The sequence below is a fragment of the Martes martes genome (genome assembly GCF_963455335.1).
Source record: "Martes martes genome assembly, chromosome: X".
Lineage (NCBI taxonomy): Eukaryota > Metazoa > Chordata > Mammalia > Carnivora > Mustelidae > Martes > Martes martes.
The window spans coordinates 25,971,806-25,996,186 of record NC_137897.1 but is presented as its reverse complement, the minus strand read 5'-3'; the positions used below and the strand labels follow the sequence as shown (position 1 = coordinate 25,996,186).

Here is a 24,381-nt window from a genome sequence, read left to right as displayed (position 1 = left end):
ATAAATAAAGAGGGAAATATGCAATTCTTTTTTTAAGTATTTATTTTAATTCCAGTTAGTTAGTATACAGTGTGATATTAGTTTCAGGTGTACAATATAGTAATTCAACACTTCCATACAATACCTAGTACTCATCACAACAAGTGTACCCCTTAATCTCCATCACCTGTTTCACCTATTCCTCCCAACCCTTCCCCTCCAGTAACTGTCAGATTGTCCTTTATTGTCTGTTTCTTGCTTTGTCTCTCTGTGTCTCTTGTTTTTTCCCCTTCTGCTTGTTTTTTCCATTCCTTAAATTCCACGTATGAGTGAAGTCATATAATATTTGTCTTTCTTGACTTATTTAGCTTAGCATTATACTCTCTATATCCATCCATGACATTGCAAATGGCAAGATTTCATTATTTTTTATGGCTGAGTGATATATATCTATATATCTAGATAGATAGATAGATAGATAGATCTCACCTCTTCTTTGTCCATTCATTAGTCAGTGGACACTTAGACTGCTTCTATAGTTTGCCTGTTGTAAATAATGCTGCTATAAACATAAGGGTGCTTGTATCCCTTTGAATTAATGTTTTTGTATCCTTTGGGTAAATACCCAGCAGTGCCATTGCTGGGTCATAAGGGAGTTCTAATTTTAACTTTTTGAGGAACTCTGTACTGTTTTCCAGAGTGGCCACACCACTTTGCATTCCCACCAACAGTGCATGAGGGTTCCTTTTTCTCTGTATCCTCACCAACACCTTTTGTTTCTTGCGCTGTTGATTTTCGCCATTCTGATAGGTGTGAGGTGCTCTTTATAGTTTTGATTTGAACTTCCCTGATGACGAGTGATGATGAGCATAATTCTTAAACCATTGTTCAACTTACGTAAACTTGAAATGCAACGAAGAGATAGTGACTCCTTTTAAAGAAGAAAGACTCAAGGTCCTGAGCAAGAGTTAACTTTGAAAGTGGCATTTTTACATCATTATAAAAAGGAAGTATAGATAATTAAAATAGTCTACATGTACAATTCATTTGACAGACAGTTACTGGAAGTATACCAGGCACCAAGCACTGGTCTGTGCACTAAGGGTTTGTTTTTTTTTTTTTTATTAAATGAATAAAAATCTAACTTAGACTAGCTTCCCCCAGAAGGATGACCTTGAAACAATGATTTGAGTGAAAGTGTTTTATTTGTAAGGTGATCCCATGAAATGCCAGTAAGAGAGTGGCACAGCAAAACAGGGAAAGAAGCCAATAATTGAGCCAATTATCAAGCAGGTTATTGCTATGGGCAACTTGAGTTCAACCCTGATGAGTGAACCCTGGGAGGCAGTGAAAAATGCACCTCACAGTTGTCATCCACAAAGGGTAATTATCTTCCAACTCTCATTTATCATTGGCTGATTCATTTGTCAATTCCTTATAGTAAGATTTCCACCACTCCACTAAGATTATGTTTTGTATGGTCCTGAGGGAATTCCATGTGGTCAAATCCAATGGATACTTTTGGCATGGGCTTTGGGGAGTCTGACTATTTGGGTCCAAGTGTTAGCTCTCCCACTCACTATCTGTATGACCTTATGTCAATTCATTAGTGCAGTCTAGTTCTTCCCCTGTTCAATGAGAAGTAGCAACAGCAGCAGCATAAACAATGATAACCACCTCATAAGATCATCATAATGATTAAATAAATTGGCACTCATACAGAACTTAAAACAGAGTTTTAAGCAGTGTAGATATTCAAATAAATGTAAATTATTATGGTTTTTATTATCTGGCATGACATTTATAGCTTTTCAAAGTATTAACCAGGGGCACCTGGGTGGCTCAGTGGGTTAAAGCCTCTGTCTTTGGCTCAGGTCATGATCTCATGGTCCTGGGATCAAGGCCCGCATCCGGCTCTCTGTTCAGCAGGGAGCCTGCCTCCCTTCCTCTCTCTCTGCCTGCCTCTCTGCCTATTTGTGATCTCCGTCTGTCAAATAAATAAATAAAATCTTTTTTTAAAAAAGTATTAACCACTTTTGGGTTTTTGCAATTCTTTCTTGTCCATGTTTGTATGAAAGCACACTTTCCAGGCATTCCTCCTACTTTGCTAGCTATTCATTCATCTTATTAGCTACTTTTGCTTCATTGTGTCTTTATGTGTTATATTTTCTAGGACTTCATCTTACCCTTATGTTCTGTTCAATCTATATACCATGACAGTGAGAACTCATTGAGGTTTTCATTACTTCTCTGTAGTAATTTCTAACCCTAGATTTCTCTCTCTCCCTAAATACACAGCTATACCATCACCCCTTCAGTCCAAGTGACTAAAATGATAATCCTATGTAGATGATCCTCAAAACCTCCCACTGAATAGGTCCAAAATGGAATTCATTATCTTTTCCCTGAAATATTGTTCATCCTTTATTCTTTGGGTAGATACTGAATGACACCTTTATCTGACAGGCACCAACCAGAAACCAGGGAATCTGTCTTGACTCCTTTGTTTCCCCACTGCTAAGCATAATGCCTGGTTATCTAGTAGATGGTAAATAAAATGGTGACTGGCAGGCTAGATGAATGGATTGACAGGTAGGTGTGCTGGGAGGGGTAGATGGATTGTTGAGTGAGTCTGTAGCCTGTGATTTTATTTAGTTAAATATTATCTGATGATCATGTATAGTTGAAGGTCAAAGATGAGAAAGCACACTCTTAGAGGGATACATACACCAATGAACCAGTTTTCCTTGCTACATTACATACACATGACCTCTTTGGGATGAAAACTTTTATCATTCTGACTGAATAAGCACTCAAATTGTATATTTGTTTGAAATAATGATCTGGGCTATGAAAGTTTCCTCCTCTTGCCACAGTGAAGAGACACATACATAATAGGAAGAACTGTCTTAATTTTTTCTCCTATAATGGACTTTTTAAATATAAAGATTATGTCTACCCTATGAACTATAAGATATAGGAAATATTCACTGGCATGAATGCAAATGGCTTACCATATTTATATCAAAAAAGTTTGCTAGCATAATAAAATGTCAGTAATCAAGGCTGATTAATGCAAAAGCAAATTGGAATCTGATTTTTTTTAAGGAAAGCCAATTTTATTATTTTCTTATACATGTAGTATATAAAAATGGGCTAAGAGAAAAGGTACCAACTATGCAGAATAAAGTAACTGGCCATGATAAGTTGAAAAAATGGTATGTAATTGGAATATCAGTTATTTCTATGACTGATGGGGAATTATTTCAGAATATGTAAAGACATATTTTAAACAGCTTTCTTCTAATAGCATTTATACTATTAATTTTGTGAACTAAAGATTAAATAGAAGACTAATTAATAACTGTAAATCTTACCTAAAATATATGCCATACTACCCTGTGGGGCAATAACAACAATGAAACAAACAAAAAAGAAGGGTGCTCAAAGAATATAGAGACTGTCATTTAAACAGAGGTTCACGTGTTAACCCAAGTTGGAATATAATATTCTGACTGGTTTTGCAATACCAAGCAAGCACCCAAACAGAAATGAACTCCCCAAAACAGGCATTTATGATGAGTGCCACTCACCTGGTTTTACCTATTTTAGATACCAGATTCTTGATTTCATGTCACAACCACTAGTCTTCTAGGCTTTGTCTAGTTTCATCCTTATTTTCAGAACATCTCAAGTACTTCTTTAACTCTTAACTTAATGGAGGCAACAATAGGGTCAATGAAGAAGGACTAAATTTATATCATGCAGCATAATTTTACAGTATTGTGCTGTGTACATTTTATTTGTCTATCCACAGTCCCCTCTTGGCCCTTTTCTTCTTTGGTCTCTACTCCGAGGGGCTGATCTGTGTCATCACTGGGCTCATGTGCCCTCTGGCTTCCAGCTGGTTTACCCACAAGGAGAGATCTGGTAGGAGAGAGAGGACAAAGTGAGATCAGGATATTTATTCTCCTGGTTCTCCCTAGTGGAGTTGCCTCAGGCCAATGGTGTCCCTTGGCAAAAGGTTACTGAGCTTCTCAAGGTGGATTCTCCTTGTGATTCTCAGCTTCTGGCTACTTTTTCCTCCCCTGATTTCCTGGTCCTAGATATAGTAACAGCTCTACTGCTGCAAGGCCCAATTTCTTGTGTTCTCTTTAGTGATTTTCCTACACCCGGGTTATGTGTAACTTATTCCTTTATAAATAATCTCTCAGATTATCCAGGCCAGATCAGAGGAAAATGTATGTCAAGCTAAGATACTTCAGAGGACAGTGGGGAGACATTGATGGGTTTAAATGAAGGAGTGGGATGATCAGATATATGTTCATTATTACTCTCTCTGTAGTGTGAAGGTTGCGTTACAAAACAGACTTGAGACAGGGGGCTATAAAGTCTACTGCAAACATGTAGGCAAAAAAATGATAGCTTTGCAGTGGGAATATGTGAAAAGTGGGAAGAAGTCCTATGTGAGAGAAATTAGTAACCAATTATATATGGTATTCATTGAGACCTCGAGAAAAATCTAGAATGTCTGTCAGGTTTTGCTTAAGGGATAAAGTTGATAGTGGGTTTATTACTTATTTTCCAAGACATTATTTCCATTTTATGAAATCAACTTAAAGAAAAGATAATGTAGTCCTTAAAAGATAAAAACAATGTGGTCATGTTTATTTTTAATATAAAATAAAGTACTTCAGAGCAGAAATTATAGAACATCTCCATCTTTGACTCACAATGATACAAAAAAAAAGGTACAAAAAAAGACAATATAATCCTGTCTTACTTACAGAATATAATGAGTATGAATTCTTAGATATTGTTATAAAAATTTACAGTAGGCCTATCTGCTCTTGGGTTGCCCCAGAAGAAGACCAGAGTGTGTGGTTTCTTTGGCAATTGAGGGAAATATCAGTAGGGAAGTGAGTAAGGCTTAAATATTCATACCCCAATATGTACCATCAGTCCTTGGTTATAGGCCGTTCCTGGGAGGTGGGGTGGCAGGAATCATTGATTCCCTGGTATATCTAGCCTGCAACTTGGTGGCAAAATGAATTCATCGTGGCACTGCAAATCCTTCAAGGAATGAACTGCCAGTGATAGTATCAGAAGTCAGGTTGTTGGGGACTGAAGCAGTAAGGGCAGAGGGATTCAGGCAGTCTGCTCTAGGACCTTTCTAAAAGATTTTCATATTTGGCTCAGGGGATTGAGAATAGAGAGAGTTAAATTTTTATATACACAACTGATATTCTAGGTTACCTTAAGGAAGATAACTTAACTTCATGTTTGCCATTGGAAAAAGTAAGAAATTCTATTGTCCATTATCCTATCTGTAACACAAGGAAGAATTTTTTAAATGAATAATGTGAAAAGTGAGATCATCTTTGAAGGTTAAGTTTCAAAGGTCTTCTCCAGGCTAGCATTTACTCCTATATATTCATTTTTCCTTCTATTCCAGTTGAAAGAATTCAGAGTCAGTGGGATGAAGTACAGGAACACCTTCAGAACCGGAGACAGCAGTTGAATGAAATGTTAAAGGATTCGACACAGTGGCTAGAAGCTAAAGAAGAGGCTGAACAGGTGTTGGGACAGGCCAGAGCCAAGCTCGAGTCATGGAAGGAGGCGCCCTACACAATGGATGCAATCCAAAAGAAAATCACAGAAACCAAGGTTGGTATCATGATTATGTTCTTAAAATAAAATACAAGTTATACCGGATAAAATTATAACCGTAGATTAAAATTTAGTGGTTTTTTTAAAAGATTTTATTTATTTATTTATTTATTTGACAAATCACAAGTAGGCAGAGAGTCAAGCAGAGAGAGAGAGAAGGAAGCAGACTCCCCGCTGAGCAGAGAGCCCGATGTGGGGCTTGATCCCAGGACCCTGGGATCATGACCTGAGCCAAAGGCAGAGGCTTTAACCCAGTGAGCCACCCAGGCCCCCCTAAATTTTATGATTTTTAATGTAAATGTATTAAAAGAAAACTAGATTTAAGCTGAAATGAACAGTAGGCTTTTTTTTAAATTTAATTTCTTTTCAGTGTAACAGAATTCATTGTTTATGCACCACACCCAGTGCTCCACGCAATACATGCCCTCCATAATACCCACCACCAGGCTCCCCGAACCTCCCACCCCCCGCCCCTTCAAAACCCTCAGATTGTTTTTCAGAGTCCATAGTCTCTCATGGTTCATCTCCCCCTCCAATTTCCCTCAACTCCCTTCTCCTCTCCATCTCCCCATATCCTCCGTGTTATTTGTTATGCTCCACAAATAAGTGAAACCATACTAAAATTGACTCTCTCTGCTTGACTTATTTCACTCAGCATAATCTCTTCCAGTCCCGTCCATGTTGCTACAAAAGTTGGGTATTCATCCTTTCTGATGGAGGCATAATACTCCATAGTGTATATGGACCACATCTTGCTTATCCATTCGTCCGTTGAAGGGCATCTTGGTTCTTTCCACAGTTTGGCGACCGTGGCCATTCCTGCTATGAACATTGGGGTACAGATGGCCCTTCTTTTCGCTACATCTGTATCTTTGGGGCAAATACCCAGTAGTGCAACTGCAGGCTCATAGTAGCCAAAATAGAGATTAGAGGAAAACTCATCACTAATATCAGTCTTAAAATTAATTTTATTTAATCCAGATATCATAGGCTGGTTTTCATATTACATCATCTTTTGAGATCACTTCATAGTTGATATACATACTTGTGTGGTAGCATAAAATCAGTCATTTGGAATTAATTCCTTCCTAGAAAATGTAATGGTCCTTTCCTTCCTAAGTAGGGCCCTGAATGGAGAGGGGAGGGGAAGTGTAAGGATAAGGCAAGGATGAGGGGTCTTCTCACATTCTCCTCCAGGTCTTTGACCTTCAGACCAATTCCCTTACTTCTTTCTTTTCCTTCTCTTCTTCTTCTTTTCCCCCAAAACTCCATCATCTATCTGTCCACTTCAGAGTGTAGAACTCATTGTGATAAAAGAAGGAGAAAAGGGAAAGGAAATAATATGTGTTCACTATGTTTTATCAAGCATCATGCCTGGTGCCATGCATGCTTTTTATTCTTTCAAACCTCATAGTTCTGGGTCAGTTGGGAAAGAACTTAAATGCTAAACAGAGAAGTAACACAGTGAGAATATGATTAGATTGAATAATTTATTAAAACCCTCTATAGATTTTTTTCCTGGTGGAAAAAGGCCTTGTGCTAAACAATTGGCTGAATCACAAGTTAGCTATGTCATCTGAGGAAAAAAAAAATTTTATATTGTGGTTTTCTTGGATGAAGTGACTTCCATTTCTAAATGAGTCAGTGTTTAGGCTGTGCTGAGCTACATGGCATATGTATTTATGCTAGGTGTATTTGAAAAAAAAACCCTGAAATCTCAATAGTTTAATATAATAAAGATGAATTCCCTGATTATATCATACTCCAGTGGAGGTTGAAGAGCCCTTCCTGAGAGCCCTTTCATAAATAGGGACTTAAGGAATCCAGGATTTTCCAATTTTGTGATACTATCATCTTAAACTCATGGCTGCCCACAGTCAATGCAGGAGAGTAAGAGAGAATGTGGCCAGCTTATCCATGGAGTTCTATGGACAGGCCTGGAGATTATGTGCATCACCCACCTCCCATTGACAAGAACATGTTCCCAGCTTAACATCAGGAAGAGTAAATGGGAATAGTGAGCTAATGAGCTTGTAGCCAGCCTCAGCCATAGCTACTTCTCCGAAGGAGCTGCGCTGCTATGAGGACAAGATTTTTGTTCATATGACAGGAATGTTAGAAAGTCACATAGGATTTTACAGACTCATCATTACCTCTGTTGGAAGCAGTTATGTCTTTCACAAGATGCTTGTTGCCACTAGGATTTTCTCCCTTGGATGAACATAGAAGGCACAGGAATTTCTTTTTTTTTTTAATTTATTTATTTGACAGACAGAGATCACAAGTAAGGAAAGAGGGAGGCAGAGAGAGAGGAAGGGAAGCAGGCTCCCTGCTGAGCAGAGAGCCCCATGTGGGGCTCGATCCCAGGACCCTGAGATCATGACCTGAGCCGAAGGCAGAGGCTTTAACCCACTGAGCCACCCAGGCACCCCGAAGGCATAGGAATTTCTAATGGTGATATTCCCAATTCTTAGTTTGACTGTGGAATAGAATTCATGCAGCTGTTCTTGAAGGCTCGGGTCTTATCCATAAGGTACTCAGTATGTTATACCATTTCTTTTTCCTGTCCAAAAACTGAGGATTCTATGAATCTAGCAGATCTTGGAAGAAAGCAATCAACTGGTGGGAGGAATTAACAGGGAAAAAGGGTTTGGGCTGGACCCTTGGGTTAGAATAAGGAAAGGAGAAATGAGAGGCATATTGTGATAAATTTGATAAGGGCAAGAAGACTGCAAGTTGTCACATGAGAAATCTCAAAACCTACAAGAATCTTGAAGTGATGTCAAGAATGAATAGGGTTTTGTAGCCCCTAGAAAAGCAAGGGGCTTTAAATAAGAAATGAAAAGAAAGGCAAAAGAAAATATGAAAGGATAAACCAAAATGATTTCATCATCAAAACAAGTCATATGTTTTAAACACCTAAAACAACAACAAGATGATATAATTGCTATCATTGTCACACTTTCAAAATAAAAAAACTGCTTTTCAAATGTCAGTCTAAAACTACATCATAAAAATGGCTCAGCCACTATCTATAGGAACTGATGTTTTTGTTTGTGTTATATGTTATATGTTAGGAATTCAACTATGTATATAATTATATATATAGTTGCACTTTCACTGTACGTTCATTATATAAAGATGACCAAAGCTGTAATTTTTCCATCAATTCCCTAAATGACATATGCTAAAGCTAAAAGTAATTCTAATGCTAATACAAATATTTAGAAAGTACTTGTTCATTGTAAAAATTGTGCTAATCATTTTATATATATTGGCTTAATTTTACCCTCTGAGGAATCTTCCATGACTATTATTGTTCCCAGTTTACGGGTGAGAAAATTGAAGCCTAGAGAAGTTCAGAAACTCCTCTTAAAAATCATAGAGTTACGATATGAATGCATAGCAATTAATCTTGTAGATGACCTCACAGATTTTCTCTTCTACCCATTGTCTTCTACGTGACTAAAACAAATCAAGAAAACACTGTGAAGATCAGAAAAGGAGACAACTGTAATTATGAATTGACAAATAAGATCACATTACTGATAAGCCAACAGGTGGGAAATGAAAATGATGAAACAGTATAGTGGGGAGAGGTTTTCATATTCTGTTTTACTATGAAGAAAAGGTGAAAATAGACATAAATAGGCATTGGATAATTTGAACAGAATCTCCTAGCTCCATAAATTCTTTCTGAGTCCCCGTGCCTAAGATTAGCTGGAGAGCTAGTGAGCCTCGTAAGGTGATCATCAGGCTGTGTCTACAGAGGTGGAGAGCTGTGATTAAACCAGCCAGCCTCCCTTGCAGCAACGTCACTGATGACTACCCTTACTGTCACAGCGAAATGGTTCCAAAGGCAAGCACCAGTAGTATTATACTCTTTGAAAACTTAAACCAGTCATTGTACCTGAACTAAAGAAAAATTCATCTACAATTCTGATATTTTTGTGATTCATCATTGCTCATCTTTGTAATCTCTTCCATTTCTTATCTACATACTTTCACTGTCCTCATGATGGAGATAAACTTAGTGTCCTTACGTAAATACCTATAGATGTTGCTTTATAACTTTTGATAATTAGCATTTTAAATACTTTACAGTATCTCATTAAGTTCTACCTTAACCATCTCCTTACTGATTGGCCATTCAGACAGCCTCCTCCTCTTGCTTAAAAAAAAGTAGCAGAGAAAAGATGGGGACAAGAACAAGCCCATCACAGGAGAGGAATCAAGTCTCAGGTAGCATCCAGGGACAGTCCATCTTGAAAGCATGGTCAGGCTGGAAGGAGATGGCAATGAGAGAGTCTCGATTTGTCAAAAGAACAAGCTATAGGCAGCCCATCATGTTGATGATTAATGAGCAGTTCATTAAGAGATGTCCGTAATATATGTAGTTTCTTTCCTACATAACCCTTAATTTTTTGGAAACAGAAACATAATGTGAGGAAACAGCTAATTCTGTGAACCACATGGCTTTATTTCATCTTTGCCATGGCCCTAATAAAACAATAATTTTTTTTGAGGTAGAAAGACAGATGTTAGGGAAAAATCATACAGGATTTCCATTTTAATCAAACTCCCTGCCAATAAGCTATGACAGAATCCTATGAGGGATGATGCCATTTAACTTTCATAAGAAGTAAGATGGTGTGACATTGGCACCTAAAACTGCCAGCAGCGGTCATCATGGGATTTATTTTATTTGGCAGAATCTTGGTTGACTTCACAACCTGTTCCCCAGGCTATTAAGATTGGCCCAAACTTGGCAATGAATTCCTTGGAAAAATTATTTCTTGATGATTTTAAGCTTTCTTTTCCAGTGTCAAGAGAGATTTATCCAGTCTCAGAGTTTTCATTTATTTTTTCCCCTTTCAGCTTTTGAAAGAGAAATTCCTTTTTTGTCTGCTTTGTGATTGCTTTTGTGTCAAATTCAGCATAAAAGCTTTTCAAACGTGACGGCATTAGCTGTTTTGTGCTTGGCTGAGCTAAGAGTACATGAATTCAATAGAGAAGTGAAATCTTGTTTGAGCCTAGCTGATTTGGCTCTATAATACTTAAAACTATCTGAGGCGAGAAATCCAATAATTTATCAAATTATTAAATAAACATTTCCAAGGCTGCAAAATATCTGTGTTTTGAAGACATTCTTTAGGGAACTTGAAAGATAGATATACTATAAACAAGAAATTAATTTTAAAAGTGAACTTGTTATATATGGTAAATACAGTAGGTATTTGAGGATCCCAAATTATTTTACTAAGAAAGAAGCTAATGAAGAACTTTTTCAAATATGGAAGTAAAACACTGCAGTTTTAATTATTTGGGGGGATGGGTGGAATTAGATCATATTCTAATGTGCCATAAGGATATGTACAGTAGTGGAAGCTGAGTTCTTCTTCCACATGTTTTATTTACTTTTTGACTTGCACAAAATTAAATCAGTGAATTGATTCACACTGGTAGTTTAAGGTTTGGATTTCTGATACTGTAATGAAAAACATCAGAAATCTTCTTGCCGAGACCTACCATTTCTTCATGATTAAAGAGAAAGAATCAATAACCTAATTGTACTTTTTCTCCCAAAGTATGTATGAATCTATTTTTAAACTTCTCAAAGCATATAGCCAGAGTGCTTCCTACATCACTGATAGAGTAGAGGAAGTAATGGGCTAGTTTCCCCAGGTATTGCTATACTATATAAATATTTAATGCACAGTCACCAAGACTTGAATAGTATTATGCTCTGATTACACCATATTTTACCTTGTTTCCTTTTCTTAGTCTAACTTATATCATGCTCAAAAATATAATATAGCAAGTCTGTAAACATACTCCTCCATAAAAGCAACAAATTGCAAGAATTGTCAAAATTGCCTTTTCTGAATTCTGGAAATTAACCAGAGGTTGACAGCATTTTATAAACTGCTGAACTTCAGTAAGAACAGCAGGGTTTGAGGCTTTTTAACTTGGCCTATTCCATCACTTTCTCCCAGCTCCACAGTAGCTTTGAGAATCAGCAGGCTTATAGCCACTAGAGAGTGAAGACCAGGATTGGAGTTCCTCAGAAAGACCCATTTCATTCCCAGAGCTTTATTACTATTTGACCTGTCTTGCAGCTCCTTAGAACAAACCTATACACAAGGCCTTGTCATTTATTATTTGACTGACTTTGCACTAACTCCCAGAAAAAGCCCTATCCCCACAGTGTCTGTCCCAAACAGTCAGCAGCATTGTTTAAATAGTAACTGCCTGAGGCTGTGATATCAGTTGAGATAATCATGGTCTAGGAAAAAACTGAAAAGGAAGATCTGGGGAATGAGATGTCCTCAGAGTTATTTGAAAAGCTCTGACATATTCCTGGGGGATCTACAAGGCTACATGCATGTTTTACCAAATAGAGACTATCAATAAAGAGATATAAATTATGAACAGGAACCAAGTAGAGATTCTGGAGTTTAAAAGTATAATAATTAACATTTTTACTAGAGGAGCTCAACACCAGATCTGACCTGGCAGAAGAGTCAGTGAACTTGGTCAATAGGAATAATCTATACCAAGGAAAAGGGAGAAGAAAATAATTATCAAAAAATACAGGAAGCAAAAACTGACAGAATTGAGGGAAGAAATAAGCAGTTCAACAAGAACAAAGACTTCAGTACCTTACTTTTAACAATGGATAACCTGGGCAGAAAATCAATAAGGAAATAGGAGACTTGGAAAAACACTATGAACTAGCAAGGCCTAACAATCACACATAGAACATTCCACCCAATAATAACAGAGTATACATTCTTCTCAATTGCACATGGAATATTCTCCAGGATAGACAATATGCTAATATGCTATGTCATAAAACAAGTCTTAATAGATTTAAAAGGATTTTAATCACATAATGTAGATTCTCTAACCATAAGTAAATTAAATGAAATTAAAAATGACAAAAGTAAATTTGGGAAATTCACAACTATGAGAAAATGATACAGTACATTATTAAATAACTAATAGGTCAACAAAGAAATCACAAAAGAAATGCAAAAATACTTTGAGATAAATGGGCATAAAAACAGAACATACTAAAGTTTATAAGATGCAACTAATGCATGTTTGGAGCAATATTTATAACTGTAAATAACTGTATTGAAAAAGAATGATCTTGGGGTGCCTGGGTGGCTCAGTTGGTTAAGCATCTGACTCTTGATTTGTGCTCAGGTCATGATCTCAAGGTTGTGCGATGGAGCCACACATCAGCTTCGTGCTAGGCATAGAGCCTTCTTAAGGCTTAACTTAACTTCTCTCCCTCTGCCTCTCTGCCCTCCTTCTCTAAAAACAAGAAAAGAAGAAGAAAGATCTCAAATGAGTATCCCAATCTTCTAACTTAAGTGGTTAGAAAAAGGAGATTAAAGCAAGAAGAAAGAGGAAGTAATAAAAATTAGAGTGAAATCAATGAAACAGAGGAAAGAAAAGTGAGAAAATCAAAAGAATTAAAAGTTAGTTATTGGGGAAAAAAGTTAGTTATTGGAAAGATCAACAATATTGACAATCCTTTAGCTGGAATGACTTAAGAAAGAAGAGAAAGAAAGCTCAAATTACTAATCTTAGAAATGAAAAAGGATACACCACTACCAACCTTATAGAAATAAAAAGGATTATAAGAGATTATTATGAATGGGAGAAATAAGAAATATGAATAGACCTATAACCAGTGTAGAAATTGAATCAGTAATTTTAAAACTCTTCCCAAGAAATGACCCAGGCCTAGATGGCTTCACTGGTGAGTTTTACCAAATATTTAAAAATGAATTAATAACAGCCTTTCACAGACTATTCCAAAACATGGAAGAGAAAGGAATATTTCCCAACCAAAGATATGACAGGAAAAAAAAAAAAACCACAAACCAATATATCTCATGAATATAGACTCAAAAAGCCTTAAGAATAATACTGTCAAACCTAATACAGCAACATATTGAAAGGACTATATACGACAACCAAGTGAAGTTTATTCTAGGAATACAAGGTTAGTTTAACATACAAAATTAAATCAACATAAAGACTTTTCTTTACTTACGATGGGGTTATGTCTCAATAAACTTATCAAAAGTTGAAAATACCATAAGCCAAAAGTACATTTAATACACCTAACCTAACAAACATTATAGCTTAGCTAGCCCACCTTAAATGTGCTCAGAACACTTACATTAGTATACAGCTAGGCAAAATCATCTAACACAAAACCTGTTTTATAATAAAATGTTGAATATCCCTTGTAATTTATTGACTACTGTGCTGAAAGTAAAAAACAGAGCAGTTATATCTGTACAGAATGGTTATAAGTGTATCAGTTGCTTATCCCTCAAGATAACATGACTGACTGGGAGCTGCAGTTTACTGCCACTGCCCAGCATTATGAGAGAATATCATACTGCATACCATTAGTCTTAGAAAAGATCAAAATTCAAAATTGAAGTATGCTTTCCACTGAATATGTCACTTTCACACCATTATAAAGTGAAAAAAAATCCTAAGTCAAACAATCATAAGTTGGGGCTGTCTATAATGTATCATAGTAGTAGAATAAATGACAAAATCCATTCAGTCATCTCAATAGTTGCAGAAAAAGCATTTGACAAAATCCAAACCCTTTCATGGGGGAAAAAACCCACACTCAACAAATTACTAATAAAAGGTGTTGTAGGCTGAATAGTGTCTCCTTAAAAATGTGTTGAAGGCCCAAACCCTGGACCTCATTTGTGTCCTTATTTGAACATAGGGTCATTGCAGATGTGGTCAAGTTAAGATGAGGTTGGAGCAGGCTGGGTTCTTAATCACATATGACTGGTGTCCTTATAAGAGGAGGAAAAGAGGCATACACGGAGAGAAGAATGCCATGTGAAGACACTCACCCACTCACCATAGGGACAATACCAGGTGACATCAAAGGCAGAGATGAAAGTGTTGCCACTGTAAGACAAGAAACAGTGAGGATTGACAAGTACCACCAGAAGTTAGGAAGAAGCAAGGAAGGATTCTTCCATATAGGTATTACATGGAGCATAGCCTGCGACACCTTGACTCTAGAACTGTGAGACAATACATTTTGCCATTTTAAGCCACCCAGTTTGTGATACTTTGTCTTGGAAGTCCTAGGAAAATAATACAGAAGGAAAATTCCTTAACCTCTTAAAGGGCATCCGAGCAAAGCCTACAATTAACATCACAGTAAAAGACTGAATGCTTTCACCTATGATCAGGAACAAGGTAAGGATGGTTGCCCTCACCACTTCTCTTTACCACTATAATAGAGTTCGGGCCACAGCAACTGGGCAAGAAAAATAGATGAAAATCATCCAGATTGGAAAGGAAAAAATAAAACTATCCATTTGCAGATGACATGATCTTGTATACAGAAAATCCTAAGGAATATACTGAAAGAGTATTAGAATGAATAAATTCAGCAAGTTTACAGATTATAAGACCAAAATGCATAAATCAATTGCTTTTCTATATATAAGCAATGAATAATCTGAAAAATGAAATTCAGAAAACTATTCCATTTATAATGGCATCAAAAAATAAAATACTTACAGGACACCTGGTGGCTCAGTTGGTTAAGTGTCTGTCTTCAGCTCAGGTCGTGATCCCAGAGTCCTGGGATCAGAGTCCCACATCGGGCTCCTTGCTGAACAGGGAGCCTGCTTCTCCCTCTGCCTGATGCTCCCCCTGCTTATGGTTGCTCTCTCTCTCTTGCTCTCTCTAGCAAATAAATAAAATATTTGAAAAAATACTTAGGAATTAAAAAATGCAAGACTTTTATACCACCAACTACAAAGCACTGTTGAATGAAATTAAAGAAGATCTAAATAAATGGGGGAAATGTCCCATGTTCCCAGATCAAAAGACTTAATATTGTTAAGATAGCAATATCCTCAAATTGATCTATACACTTTATGCCATCCTCATCAAAGTTCTAGCTGGTCTTTCTGCAGAAATAGACCAGTGGATCCTAAAATATTTACTGAAATGCAAGGGACAAGGAATAGCCAGAACAACCTTGAAAAACAGCAAAGAAAGAGGACTCACAATTCCCAATTTTAAAACATACTACAAAGCTACTGGAATCAAGACAATATGGTGCTGACAAGAAGCTAGAAATATAGATTGATGAAATAAAATTGAAAATCCAGATGTAAAATCTTGCTTTCAAGGTCAATTGATTTTTGACAAGATTGCTAAGATAAGTCAATGGCAAAACAATCGTCTTTTTAAATCCTTGTGCTTGGATAACTAAATATTCACATACAAAATAATGAAGTTTGACCCCATGTAACACCATATACAATATTAACTCAAAAATGGATTGTGATAGAGCTAACTGTAAGAACTAAAAGTTTATTTTAAAAAAAATGTATTTATTTTTAGAGAGAGAGAGAGAGAGAGAACAGAGGGGGCAGAGGAATAGGAAAGGAATCCTCATGCAGACTTGCTGCTGAGCATGGAGCCCAACAGGGGGCTTAATCCCAGGACTGAGATCATGACCTGAGCCAACACTTAACCAACTGAGCCACCCAGGTGCCCTGAGAACTAAAACTTTTAAAGCTGTTATAAGACAACATATTAGTATGATGACTTAGGCAATGTTTTCTTGTCTATGACACCAAAAGCAACCAAAATTAAACTTTTGTACTGCAAGAGATATCATAAAGAAAGTGTGAAGATTACCCACAGAATGGGAGAAAATATTTGCAAATATCTGATAAGGGACTTGTATCCAGAATACATAAAGAACTTTATAAATCAACAAGAACTGAAAGATAGCCCCATTACAAATCAACAAAAGATTTTAAAAGACAGTTCTTCAAAGAAGATGTACAAATGCACCATAAGCCCATGAAAAGATAGTCAGCATCATTAGTCATTAGGAAAATACAAATGAAAACCATGACATGCCACTTCATACTCACTAGGATGGTTGAAATAAGGAAGATGATAATGAGTGTTGACAAAAATGTGAACTAATTGAAACCTCATACATTGCTATTGTGAAATGGTACAACTTTGGAAAAAAGTTTAGCAGTTCCTGTAAACATTAAACATGAAACTACTATCTGACATAACAGTGCCATACTCAGGTATGTATCCAAGAGAAATAAAAACATACATTCACACAAAACTTTTATACAGATGTTTGTAGCAGAGTTATTTGTGATAGCTAAAAAGTGGGAAAAACCCACATGTTTATCAACTAAAGAATGATTTTTTAAGGTGGTATATTGCAATGGAATATTATTTGGAAATAAAAATCATTAAAGTACTGGTACCTGCTATAACATGGATGAACCTCAAAAACATTATGCTGGGTGAAAGAAGCCAATCACAGAAGACCACATAGTGTATGAGCCCATTTGTATGATGTATCCAGTAAAGGCTAGGGGAGGGAGAAAATAGACAATGGGAAGTGACTCTTAATGGTACAGGGTTTCTTTTGGGTTTGAAGAAAATGTTCCAAAATTAGATTGTGGGGGTGCCTGGGTGGCTCAGTCAGTTGAGCGTCTGACTCTTGATTTTTGGCTCAGGTCATGATCTCAGGGTCCAACTCCTGATTTCAGTCCAGATCATAATCTCAGGGTTGTGGATCCAGCCCCACATTGGGCTCAGCAGAGAGTCTGCGTGAAATTCTCTCTCCCTCTGCCCCTTCCCATCCCCCTAAAATGATAAATAAGTCTTTTAAAAAATTAGATTGTGGTGATGGCTTCACAACTCTTTGAGTATACCAAAAAACACTAAATTATACACTTAAAATGGGTAGATTTTATGTTATGTGAATTATATCTCAAAGTTGCCTTCAAAAGGCATGTATCTACATGTCATTAAGACTACAGATCTTTTTCTTGTCTCTTCAAGTTTATAAACTGCTTTAGAAACTTAGTTTCTCAAATACATATTAGCAACAGAACCTCTTCTGTATGAATCATTATACTAGCTTATTCTATCCCTAACCCTGGCCTCAGACTATTTGGAGATGATAGATTGCCCTTCTGGAGTTAGGGTTGTACCTGGCTAGCTATATCTGTCAGGATAGTCTAAGTTATGCCACACTAACAACCTTCAAATGTAGAAGCTCAACACAAACTTTATATTTTACTCATGTTACATGTCCATTGTAGATTCACAAGAGGGTTCTACTTAGTTTAGTCAGTCAGGGACCAAGGCTGATAACAGCTGGGTCTTGATATATACACTCATGATTAAGGAGCCAGGAAACATGAATAATGTCATCAATTCATAAACATTCTGCCTGAAAGTGACAAGTAGCCATAATCAGTTACATAGCCATCCCCAGTTCAATGGGGGTGTGGATGGCTTGAAAAGGCACTGAATGTTTGTGGACAATAATGTATTATACCACAGTAGGCTCATGGGGTTTGAAAAATAGCCAAGAAAAATGCCACTTTCTGTAGATCTATCATCTGGCATTCTCTCTCGAGTAATTTCCACCCAACCATTTCCATACCCTCTCAACCAGACTTCTCTTAGATGCCTGGGGTAGCTGGGTGATTTCTTAATTACAACACTACTTAAGCCTTTTAATAAAGTCAGCAAATTAAAGAGAAAGCCCAGATAAAGAGAATGCTTTCTAAAATGTCATAATGAAATTAAGGTAATGAAGTACTTGGAGGGCTCTCCTCCCTTCTTTTTGTATAAAACTTATTCCAAAGAAGCTGGAAGAGAAATGGGGCCTGAAAGTAAAGAGGGAGGAAAATAAATTGTATGCCATTAGTTTAATTATGAAAATTCATTACATGAAGCCATGTAAGACAGAAAATAATGGAACTCTAATGGGTTGGCCGATAACACATTTACTAGCCTGCTCTCAGCTTGTAGTCATTGTTGAAAGGACAAAAAAGTAACAACTTTGGTATGTAGTCCTCAAAGCTATTGAAAAGATTAATCATTTCCAGTAAGCTGGAAAATGAGGGCCATTTTCTTAAATAGTATCTCCTGTATAGAGTGTTACCTTCTGAAACAGAGATGTTTGGTAATGTCAGAGGTTTAATAGATGAATAGTGAAGTTAATGGTGAGAGGCTTTACTTTTGAAATAGCTTCCTTACAGATATTTTAACATTTCTATTATAAATCCATAAAGAGGTTTTATAGGTCATTTTAATTCACACAAGCAAGAGAGAGTGTTTCTTTTTCCCAATAGAGAATTATAGAACATTAATTCATACTTAGGACTGAATTGTTTAGTGATTTTTTTTAATAAACCAAATCTGTGTTTTTTCTGCTGTCTTTGTTTGGCAATGTCTTACTTTATTATACACAATAATTTTCCAATCATGCTATAATCATGAAGGAGACTGTTTTACATTCTTTGGTGTTCAGTTATAATAAGCTCAATCATTTACATTAAATTCCTTTAAATGAAAGTGTATCTTCTTTAGCTAGATTGAACCCTGAATACTGGAGTCAAGAAACTTGCATTTTTCTGACGCCTCTATCACTGATTAGCTTTGTCATCAACAAGTCACTTAAACTTTCAGAAGTTTTCATATTATTGGATGGGCAATTATGGTATTGGGTCAGAGAAAAGGAAAAGGATACTGGATAACAAAAGATGAAAGTGGATGTGTGGGTGGGGGTCCTATACTGGAGAGCCTCATAATCTAAGGAGAAAGTTTGGATTTTGTCTTGTAGGTAAGAGGGAGCCACTGAAAGTTTTTACAGAGGAGTGATATGGTTCTATTCGTATTTCAAAAATATTACTTGAGCAGCTCTTTGCGGATGGAAGGACTGGTTTGAGGTGGAGGAAAGGAGCCAGTAAAAAGGTTGTTGGAGAATCCAACCAAGAAATAATGAGAACCTAAATTAAGGCAGTGACAGTGGAGGTAGATGACTTGGTAAGGAGAAAATTGTGATAAAACCCTTCTTTGGGTATGCTCTCTGTTTCCTCTTCCAGTTCAGGGTCAGTTACACTACAGATGGAAAAAATTGGACTAAGGACAGAACCTTGGAGAACATCAACATTTAAGAGAAAGATAGAAAAAGAACAACTGAAATAAGAGATTAGAGAGGAGACCCAAAGACAGAGGGCTAAGAAAGGATGGAACCTCAAGAAGGGACTAACCAGTAGCACTAGTTGCTGCAAATAAATTAAATGAGAACCTAAGATTTACCCCAGACATTGGCCACTGGTGACTACATCAGTTAACTATTTTCGCAAACATTCTGCATACCAGAACACTTCAGAATGTCAGTGGCACACAACAGTAAACATGTACTTTTTAATGAGTTGACAGCTTGGCTGGGGTGCCACGGCTTCATGCTGCAGCTTGGTTGGGATGGCTCCCGTCCATGGTCACTCATCCTTCACCAGGGATGATCAGGGTAGCCCCAGGGATGTTTATTTCTTGGTGGTAGCTGAAACACATTAAGGGCTAACCACACTGCAGGAGCACATTTCAAGCCCCCTCTTGTATCAGTTCTATAAATACCCCATTAGGATTAGGAAAAACAAGTCATAAGGCCAAGGTCACTGACAAGGGCCAGGAACTCACCTCTGCTGTCTGTAGCAGGAAATTAAAAGTTAAATAGCAAAGAATGTGGGTACAGGGTGGGGTAAGGAATTGGGGCCACTAATCCAATTTACACCAATGATGTGTCAGAATAGTTTTAGTGGGGTGGTGTTGGCACAAGCCTGATTTTGATGAGTTGTACAGGGGCAGGAATGTAATCAGTGAATATTTGCTTTCTGAGGAGCTTAACTATGAAAGGAAAGACAAGGACAGGGTGTAGGTTTTGTTGTTGTTGTTTGAAGATGAGGGGGTTGGAGGAGGACTCCTGTTAGAAGGCTGTGGAGAAAGACCCTGCAGAGAGACAAGAGACTGAAAAGACATAAATATCCCAGAATAGATGAGTGTCCAGACAGAGGGATCTGCTTCCCATTGCACGAGTCATCTCTTCCTTTGAGACTAAAAAGAAAGATGCAAGGTATCATCTCTGTTTAATGAAATGTGTGCTTGTTAAGTTAAGCTGTGTCATTGTAGGCAGGGCCTTTTGGTGTGAGATTTCTTCCAGTTTGGATCATCAGGGTTCGGTCTGAAAACCACCCTAGATATTTCAGAGGAAATTTAACCCCGATGACTGGTTCCATGGCTAATGGAAGAGCTAAGAAACCCAGTAGGAGACACTAGGGTAGCCCAGAGGTTGGCAATATCAGGAAGCTGTTGGCCACCTCAAGGGCCAAAGGACCAACCAGTGTTACCAAAGTCCAGAAACTGGAATCACCTGGTACTTACTCAATAACTATGGGGGCAGCACAGTGGGTCCTGACACTACAAAGGGAAGGGCTGTCCCTTAAGAAATGGAAACATGGAGGAGACTCTGCCCATGGGGAGAGAAAGAAAATATACTTGAGTTTCCCCCTTCCTCCTCCTCTTCCGTTTCCTACCAAGACCTCTCACTGGCCTAACCAATCTAGAAACCAACTGACAAGAAATCCTGGGAAATTCTCTTCTCCCGAGGGGTTAGTTCATCTGCAATATTGAGTAGAGTAGGAGATTGCCAAAGAAGGGATCTAAAAGCTAAGAAGCTCTTCCACTGTTAGCTCACAGAGCTAGAATTTTTTTAATGAACTTCTTAGTTCATGCATGCAGACACAGTATCCTAACAAAATGGAGAAACCTAATATGTAGAACTTTTTGTCCATAAATACATTAGGATCCTATTTTATAATTTTCTGAGCACTTTTATTTTGATTTTGGCCTCATGACAAACCTGAGGCATAGGCAGAATAAGTCGCTCCATTCTATTTTACACACAACAAAACTGGGACTCTTAAGGTTAATGACTTTCTTAAGATCAAACAGCAAAACAATAGCCAAATAAGACTTCCTGGGAAAATGCCTTTTCATTACTCTGTGTTGCCTTTTGTGAAGCTCCTTTGAGTCACGGTTATTAAAAATGTTAAACTCGGGTTCATCTGGAACAAATGCTAATTTCCTTTGTAGGTGACCATCTCAAAACACGTTATATAAGAAAACCTCAACAACACTCAACTGAAATTTTTTAATTATAAGTCTACGGACTCACATTTATCTCCTGAATTAAAGGGAGTCTTTTAGATAAGCTACGGCATTACTGACAATGTCTGTAAAACAGTGAGTCCCTTGCTTTGCGGTCAGTAGAGGCTTACCCTGTGTTGAATACAGTGTGGCTCATTCAAAATAGTAGTAATAGCAGTAGAATTAGTAGTAGTAGTAGTAATAGAAAGGGTAGTAATAATCAGAATGATTATAGCTAATATTTATTGAATTCTTTGAATGTGCCAGTTACCATTCTGAATGTATCCCCTGGATTTTCTTAATGAACACTCGTGAAAATCTTTGAGGTAAATGCTGTTACTACACCCATTTGAGGAAGAAGGAAATGGAACCACAAAGAGGACAATTAACTTTCCCATTTGTCACATAACCAGGAAGTAATCAAGCTAGGATCCAAACACAACAGGCTGAAACTTCTAACTACTCTCTCTCTTTCTTCCTTGTTTTCTCCCAGAGTCCATATTCCTAAAAAGAATTCTTACAATTTATTTGTAAATGAGGAAAGACAAACATTAAAATGAAAAATTTTTAATACTCCAAGTTCTTGAAATTAATTCAGGTTGTCCCATAGCTGACAGTCATTTTTCTGCCTAAAATGCTGTGTATAAAATACCAAGCACGTATTAGCAGCAGCACCGTATTAGGTTTGAATATAAAGTATTTCTTTCCCGGTCGGGGACACAATCTTTTGGAGATTTAGCATTTTATATTCTTCATGGAAAACATACATCCACATATATATGCACCCACAAAAATCATCTTTTTTTATAGGCTTGTGTTCACAGTATTTCAAATTTCTTCACACACTGTGATCACCATACAAACAATTCCCTGTAGTGTATACCATTGTAAATGGAATTCAGAAATAAAAAAGAACGTGTGTGAATTCTATTGTATTTTTGAATTTACACTCCTTCTGTGGCTTGGAGTTATCCCAGTAGTAAATTTCACAATAGTAGGCAAAACTGGTCAAAGTCATTGTGTGTAGTCTGAAAGACACTTGGTTAAAATGCAGGTTGGTCAACATACTATTTTAGGAGGAAGGGAGACCGTCTGTTCAGGTGAAATGTGTTTAAGAAGGGAGACAAGAACGCTGTTGTTGAGAACCTTAGAGTTGAAAAGGGGCCTTTGCCCTGTCAGTTTTGCTCAAGGTCAGTGGATATCTTCTTCTTAATCCTACATCCTCATAAAACCTGGGCAGTATATACAGTGAGGGTTAGAGCTCAGTCAACATTTCCATAGGTATAAAAATCTTAATATCAATGTGAATACAAATTTGAAGAGAAATATATTGCTTGTTGGGTTGTGGTTTTATTTGTTTGTTTGTCTGTCTTTCAAGAATTAAAGTTTATCAAAAAGCTCTGGTTTGAAATTGAGCCTCATTCTTTTACCTGTTTACTATAAAGTCTCTATCTTTCACTTGATATTTCCTTCGAGATTTTGGAAAATTCAAGCATAGTTTTCAACTTAAACTTCTGGGTATTTTTTTTATGATCTGTAGATTAGAACCAAAGAGTCTATCCTTTTTCCTCTAGACTTTTTAAATAGCAACCCCTGAGTGAGGGTTGGCTCCCAAGATTATTAGGTAAAATAAGTGATTTTAATTACATTTATCAAAATTTTAGTTTATATTTTATATATAAATGTATGTGCTCTAATGTTGCTTTATCATATTTCTTTAATAGAAAAAAGTCTCCCTAAAAAGGAATTAACTTGGAAAAAGGTAACCAAGTCATAGGTCTCAGTTTCATGCATTTTTATACTACCAATTAGAGATTGAATAGATGATGAATAATAAACTCTTCTTTAAAAATGCAAACACCATCTTACGGATAAGAAGGCCCAGTTACAAGTACATATTACTTTAACACTGTAGGTTTGGCTTAAGTAAGGAGGGGAAGGGATGGAAAGGTCATTTTGTACCTTAGGACATTTCTAGAAAGCAAAAACCTTCAGGGGGTATGATTCACCTCAGAAAGGCTTTTGAATAGTGTGAGGTTCCAAAAAGTAGAAAATATGAACCACAGGGCTTGATAAAATGAGAACATAAGGAAAGGCAGTCATTCCACAAGAATACATTTTAATTGCTTTGTAATGTAGCAACTATTCTCTACATCTTTAAAAACTTTCTCCCTTTTTCCTTTCAAAAGTTAGTGATATCGGCTTTAGAAGCTCTGTACTAATTTGATTATTTGGCTCTTTGTTTTATGCAATAAATGCAATTATTTCTTTTGAGTCAAGAATAGGATGTTCTAGTGAATGGGGAGATGCCAGATTATATGTACATTATACATTTTCAAGGAATAGGAGTCCACCCAAACATACTGGAACTATGCTAAAGTAACTCTTGTTTGATTTTATTATATAAACAGCATACCAGCATGAAAGAACAAATATTAAAACAAAAATGACTACTCTTCAGAAACATCAGTTTATTTCAATTTCTTGTGTTCCCCTTCTAATTCATGACTTACAGTTAAGAAATACAGTATAGCTAGAAATTGTGTTTCTTTTTTTACGTATGACTTTGGTGCACATTTACTGCACGTTAGACCATTGGGTTGATGTATTGTGTTAGTTTAATGTCTTCTCATTAAACACTGAAATTTTCTTATTTTTTGTACTATA

At 36.8% G+C, this 24,381-nt stretch overlaps 1 protein-coding gene across 2 annotated transcripts in view; it reads left to right on the top strand.

Annotated features, from left to right (window-relative positions):
- The window catches only part of DMD (dystrophin), a 2,068,501-nt gene that overhangs the window by 1,514,146 nt on the left and 529,974 nt on the right, over window positions 1–24,381 (top strand). For both annotated transcript variants that reach the window (XM_080795194.1, XM_080795193.1), the window contains exon 53: window positions 5,435–5,646. In XM_080795194.1, coding sequence (XP_080651320.1) covers window positions 5,435–5,646 — 212 coding nt within the window. The remainder of the gene's footprint in view (window positions 1–5,434; window positions 5,647–24,381) is intronic.